The sequence below is a fragment of the Cicer arietinum genome, chromosome 4 (assembly GCF_000331145.2).
Source record: "Cicer arietinum cultivar CDC Frontier isolate Library 1 chromosome 4, Cicar.CDCFrontier_v2.0, whole genome shotgun sequence".
Classification (NCBI taxonomy): Eukaryota; Viridiplantae; Streptophyta; class Magnoliopsida; order Fabales; family Fabaceae; genus Cicer; species Cicer arietinum.
The window spans coordinates 25,787,859-25,795,211 of NC_021163.2; the positions used below are offsets into that span (position 1 = coordinate 25,787,859).

At 27.4% G+C, this 7,353-nt stretch overlaps 1 protein-coding gene across 1 annotated transcript; it reads right to left on the minus strand.

Annotated features, from left to right (window-relative positions):
• Positions 1–418: 418 nt before the first annotated feature.
• Positions 419–1,393, minus strand: LOC101510674 (probable F-box protein At2g36090). Its single transcript, XM_004513521.3, has one exon. The coding sequence runs from the start codon at positions 1,391–1,393 to the stop codon at positions 419–421; it is 975 nt and encodes a 324-aa protein (XP_004513578.2).
• Positions 1,394–7,353: the final 5,960 nt, after the last annotated feature.

Consider the following 7,353-nt stretch of genomic DNA (forward strand, 5'->3'; position numbering starts at 1 on the left):
CACAAATACCTATAATCATATGTAAAAAAGGTACAATAATAATAAGTTTTATTTCAAGTGTTACACAAGGGAGTCAACCCAAATTATGGTTGGTATACTTTTCCAAATATAAAGGACAAAAAATAAACATTCTACAGATGAGGTATTAACAAAACATATTTTACTCTAAACTAAATAATCTTATTATTTCTACTTCTTGTCTCCTAATCATTGTCTCACATGTTTGTACACATTATCGTGTAATTTTTCATACAAATAAATAAACAAAACTCCCAAAATAAACAATTATATTCTTCTAATCAACATTTTCATTCACCACCATTTCAATTTGCTTGGTTCTTAGAGATAAAAAAACAAAAAACAACAGAAAGTGCGTATCTTGGGTGATTGATTAAAGTGTATGTAACCACTACCGCATTCACAAAGCAAAGAATGCAACAAAGGTCAATGAAACAAGGCCCACACAAAGACACAGCATATCCAATCTCCTTTCTGCCCTCTTCTTTCTTTCCTCCCTCTCTTTTTTCTTCTTCACAAATTCCCTATGACCTTCCTCCCCATCTCCCTTCCAATTCCTTCCACCTTCCAACGCCCTCTTCAAAATTACCAAACTATCCCTCCCATTCACGTGTTTTCCATCCATGTCCTCAACTTGCAAACTAACCTCTCTAACTTCCATACTCTCTTCTACCAACGTCACCACCACGCTACACAGCGCCACCTCCAACGCCGTCGCTATCTCTCCATAAACCACCGTCGCAAACTGCAAATTCACCTCTCCGCTCAGCCAGTGTCGCTGCACTGTCACTGCTTTCCCACTCGACACGTTCACCGCCCGCCGACTCACCGGATCGATCAAAATCCAGCTCAGCCTCAACTCCTCCCCAAGATTACGACACGTGTCCTGAACCGGACACTTAATCACGTCCTTTATTTCGAGCATGTCAACACGAAACGGGGAGCACCGGAACCACCCGGTAACGGTTTCAGTCTCAACAACTTTCGAAAACACAAGACGTTTGCGATGGAAAATATCAACGGCCGAGATTAAACGTGGTGTACGATCCAGATTCATCGAAGCGGTTTCTATTGTTGTTGTTGCCAAATAATGAGAGGAGAAACAGTCCGCGAAGAAAGAGCGGGAACCATTGGGAAAAGTGGAGATTGCGTGGCGAACACATGGCGTGTTGGTTGAAGGCCACGTGGAGTAGCACGCGTTTTCCCAGAGGTGTTCGGTGGAACAGAGATAGTGGAATCGGGAGCACGTGCTAGCGACGGAGGCTAAAGCGGAACCGTCGAGGCGCGTGAGAATGTTTGTTTGGATTATGTCGCTGTGGAAGGCGGAGATTGTGGTTGTTTCCGCCGTAATGGGATTGCCGGAAATGTTAGACATCGTAGCTTTGGGCATGTACGTGTGTTTGTTAAATGAGATGTAATGGGTTGTTTATATAGTGTGAGTATTGGGAGGAAGTTGAAAGATCACCTCACACTCTTAACATTGAATAATTATTTAATTACGAAATTAACCTTGTAGCTTACTTCAGTTTCTTCTTCACTCAGCTCACTACAGCAACTGATTGATTGCCGCTTCGATCGTGGATTCGTGGTTGACGCACTAAATTGACCTGCCACTATAATGACATCTATATGATTATTAAATTATTTAATTATTATTATAATAATATTATATCTATATCATCGTATCCGCCAACTCGTTAATTAATTAACTACTACCCAACAAAGGATTTTGTCCGACTTTCTCGGTAGAATACAATCAATTTCGATTTTTATTCAACTCGAATTTATAACTTATCCTTTATTTTTTAACTGATCTCCAAATTTTACTCTATAATTATGTATGAGTATAATTTTAGTGACTGTGATGGTATAAGTTAAATATTTGTATTAATCTAACCATTATTACTTAGTACTGATTGATAATGTCAAATTTTTTTACATTAATAATATATATTTTTTTACATTAATAACATATATGATTATATAAATTATTTAATGTTTTCTATTTTAACAAGAGAATATCTTCTATTACTTTCTAAAATTTAACCTATACAATTGTATAAACTATTGTCTTCAAATATGAATAGTTAAATATTAAATTACTATAATTAAGTAATTTTCTAATTATTGGTGAGTTCTATCACGGTGCTGGAAGGAACGGTACTTTTACAACTTAATAATAATAAAATTATAACTGTTACTTTTTTTATTAATTTATTAATAACAATAAATTTATAATAGTTAGTGGTCCTATTTAATGAACTTATGTTGAATTTAGTAAGAATAAATGAGTTGCTCCACGAAGATGTGACACAGTGAACTCCATCTAATTAACTTTATGTTGAGTTTACCGTTAGAAATGCTCTAAGAAAAATAGAAATACGGACAAAGCAACAATAACATTTTTTAATTCTAACCAGTCTTTAATTACAAAAGCCCAATAAAAAAGATTATCTTTAAAAATAAACTTATAAGCAGTTATGTTTATTTATTTTTTAAAATCTACCCATATTAATACAAAACAACCTCTAGTTCTTTTTATAAAAATCAATTGAGTCAATAAAAATTAAAATATTTATTTTATATATTTGATTTATAATATTGATTAAATATACCAAATCAATTTTTATTGACTCAATTATATATCTCATATAAAAAAGATTGGAGTAGATATCACTTTAATCTTAAAATATAAAAAATCAACATAAAATATATCTATACACAATTGACAATTTAATAATAACTACACACCAAGTATACACATTAATTAGACTTCACTTTATTTAATATATGTCAAATATCACATATGGTTATAAAAAGAGACGAAAGTAATAATAATTAACAATATAAAAGGTCAGTTTTATTCAACTTTTATGCAGAAAAAAATTGTTTATTTGACTTGTTTGATTTTTGTAATTATTTTTAATGAAAATTAAATCAATAAAATAACCACTTGATTTAATTTCGTTTAATCGAGTTGATATTTTCAAATTTTTGGAAATTTATCTTGAAATTTTGTAAAATGCTGTAGATTTTTTATTATTATTAAAATAAGTAAGTATAATAAATTGAGAAAAATAAAAATACATAAATAAAATTATTCTTTCATACATTACTCATATATAGTATGAGATAAAACAAACAGATAAAATTACATTCAAGATTATTTTTTTAACTTTCGATTATTTATAATCGATCCTTTCTTTATATATTATTTTTTCTACATAGCTTGAGTATTTTTACAAAGGTTTACGACTTAATTTTATCTCTTCTTTTTTCACATGTATATTTTATCTTTATAAATATTTATTCTTTAAACATGGACACGTCATTATTATTTTCAAAAAATTTAATAAAAGAATTTAAATTGTAAACTTTTATAAAAATACAAAATTTATACGAAAAAAAAAAACAAAAGATAAAAGACAAACTTATTATAATTAATAAAATACATAACTATAAATATAATATTTTAGAGATATAATATTAAAATACAATAACTTAATATTGAATTATTGATTTTAAATAATATTAATTTAATATTCAAATCAATAAACGTAGATTTAATTTATTTAGTTTAGTCTCGATTGTGGACAAACCTAAACATATTCCACTAATTAGTTTTGATTAGATCTTTGAATTTATAGTTGAATATATTTTTGTACCTCTAAAATGATGACAAGACCATCGTACCAGATAAGTTTAAAATAAATAATTGTTTGAAAATTATTTTAGCATTTTTATGTGAAACAATTATTATGGATATGGTACGCAACAGAAAAATTTAGTTCAGATAAATTAGTTGGCATCACATGAAACATTTTAAAAGTGTCAATTTGATCATTTGATTTATTTAAGTTATCTCCTTTGACAAAAAAATACATCAATGATGTGGCAAATTGTTTATCTGTATTTTTATTGTGCTTAATTGTGTACATATATCAATGTGTGTGTAATGTAGTCTAACTTTTATATTAATTTGTTTTTTCAATTTTTAGATCTTTATTTTAATAATATGATGTGGTTTTAATCAAATTATAAGTGCTTTAGAAAATTAAACAAATGTTAAAATAAACCGAATGATAAAGAATATGAAAATCATTGTCATTATCCATGTGTGAAAAGATTGTGTTGTTAAGGAAAAATTTGTAGAGAAATAGGTTAGATTAAAATTGGTAGTTAGTTTTGGAAATCCTATAATTATAGTATATAATTTTTATTAGAAAGCTGAATTGTTAAGGACAGTTTTATTCGAAAAAAGATCCGAACAAAATTAGTTGGTATTAGTAGTTAACTATTGAGTTGTAATGGTGATATAAATTTATTTTGCTAGATCACCTAGGATATATAACTTTTTTTATAGGAAGGTGATTGGTGAAACGAGATAGAATTTATTGAAATAATACATGTTAGAATTTTGAAAAATTTCATCTTACTTATAATCGTAAAGGAAGAATGAACTTAAGGTTATATATATATATATAGTTGTAGTTTTTTTATTAAAAATTATATCAATTAAAAAGACTTTAAACTTATATTTAATTATTTTTTTTCTTTTATTTTTGCGTTAAAATATTGTGAGATATAGTTTAAATATTTACACTGGAGATTGTAGATGTAAGGGAATCATAAAGAGTTTAAAAAAAATCTATGTTATTCTCTGGATGTCAGTTGACAATGGTCGGAGTTTTTCTTTAATTTTAAAATGTTAGTTGACAACCACCAAATTTTTTTTCTTATTTTAAAATTTTTATATTATATTCCTGTGATTTTATTGTGTTCTTTTAATTTCTATATGTTTCTTTTCTTCTAAAAAACCTCTCCTACATCTTGTATTTTTTGGAGCTAATAATGTTGAATGCTCTTCATTTATTTGCATTATCTGATTTTACCTTAGGTGTGTGAAGGTGGGTAGAGTTTGTTCATTATGATACTAAGTTCATATGTTTATTTAATAAAATTTTATTTATAAAAAAAAAATTATAGAAATGATGATGTTGAATAATTTCTCTCTTTTATAGTGGTGGTTAGTGCAGGCTATTGGACTTGAATAGCCTAGTAGTACATACCTCCATTTAGTGAGAGCATTTTCTATAATATAATAAATTGAGTGTGATTTTGAATTAAATATATTTTTAATTATTATAAAACTACAACATTTTAAATTTAATTTATATACTTTTTTATTCCCTTTTAACTTTTATTATGAATTTATAACGATTAAAAACATTAATTTGTTAAAAAAAATTCAAAACAAAGACTAAAAAAAATTAAAAAAAATTTATATACTAAACAATTGAGATTTTTTTATAGAAATTAATAAAATTGTATAGATTAATTTTTTTTTAATTATCAAAATTGTACTTTTTATTATGAACTTAATTTTTAGATTAAACATGAGTTCCAAAATATTTAAAACAAATATTTAAAACGACCGAGGTGGTGGATGATTAAATTAAAGTTCATACTTGAAATGGTTTTTGCGTAGATCTAAGTCTTATATTATAACCTATTTGTATTGTATGAGCTCTAGGAAATATGTAGTTGGATTGTCAAGTATTTGTAACAATAGATCTACTATATTGTTATTTGATCCTTGTATAGTTTTCCTTGAGTTGAAATATTGGATATTTTTCATGAATATTTCTTTTTTTAAATTTCCATCATTTTATACCAAACTACCCTACTCTCAGTTATATATACTAGATTGCCGCTCAGGGGCGACCTCTTACTAAAGTTTAATTTTTTTCTATCGTTTTATGCATTATTATATGAATTTAATATATCAATAAATAATTAAATTAATAAATAATAATAAATAATACATTAATAAATAATAATAATAATAATAATAATAATAACAAATAATAATAATAATACATTAATAAATAATAATAAATAATAATAATAATATTAAAAATGATTATTGTTAAAAATAATTAAAATTAAAAATAGTAAATTATATTATTAATTTAAAAGAAAATACATTAAAAAAATTATATTAATAACATGAAACAAAATCATTAAATTAACAGGGAAACAAATACATATTATTGATGTCCACCTAAATGACATTCAGTTCCACATCTAGGATTTCTCCGAACTCGTCTAACTTTTTAAACGAGTTGAGGTTTTTCCGGTTCATCCTGATCATTATCCTCAATGTAAGTTGTAGGTGGATTAGAACCACTACCAGCTGCTTCCATATAATTTTGAGATTAAAGATTATACATGGAGTCAAACACAGTATAAGCCGACTCAAGAGTTATGCACTAAGTTCCAAACAAATTATAGAAAATCTCACTTTCTGTCGGATAACCAGGGGTTGATATTTCTGGAATCAGAACGTAGTACTGAGTCGTTGGTGGATCATAACATGGAACGTATGTAGTAGGGACATGTAGGTGAGGTGATGATAGAGACGATTGTGCTATGTTTTGTTGTTGCGAGCTTGATTGAGGTCGACGGAACAGAAGGATATGACGGTGGTTGCAAACGGAGATCACGAAGATATTGTTTGACATATATAAATAATTTGGTGTGCTGTCTAAATTAAATCATATATTATGAGCTATGACATAAAAGATCTTCTACGATCTTACCTTGCAACACGTAATTGTGACACTCGTTCCAATGTTGAAATTCTTCCCTCCAAATCCAGTTCCAATTATCATCAACCTCATGCCTCATGTCGACCTCATGGTACGCTCTCATGTCCTCTAGTGGTTGTGGTATTTGTTGATGAAAGCATAACTAAAACGTGACCCTATTTGTATGATGTTTTTCAACAATATGATAACAATGTAGATAGGTACATGCAGCCCAATAGAACTGATATTTAAAAAAGATAAGTTAAAGTAATTATAACAAGTATAAAAAAATAAAATATTTAAAAATTTTAAATAAATGTGAGTGAATATATTACTTCCTCAACCATCATGTGATCAATTGTTTTCTGGTATCCTTCTATGTCGTAATGAGAAACTTTATCGAAATTTAGACCACCAGAATTAAATATGTCGAATATATTAAAAATAAAAAATATAATAAAATTAGTAATATGGTAAGTAGTTGGTTTTAAAAAAAGAAAAAATAATATAAAATTTATTTGCAATAGTTACCTATGTGCAAATGGAAATATCTATGGATTGGGTGATTTTGGAGCGACACAAGTGTTGAGACAAAATCTCTCAAATGATTTTAATGATAACAAAATTACTTAAAAGATTATGATTGTGGTTAATGACTAATATGTGATTTTGAGTGTATTCATATAAGAAAATAGATTATTAATCACTAAGGCAAAAAGAAGACAAAATCTGATTCAAAACTGAG

Bases quoted from the DNA above. Each gene is read 5' to 3' on its own strand.
- LOC101510674 (XM_004513521.3), bottom strand. From the start codon at position 1,393: ATGTCTAACATTTCCGGCAATCCCATTACGGCGGAAACAACCACAATC.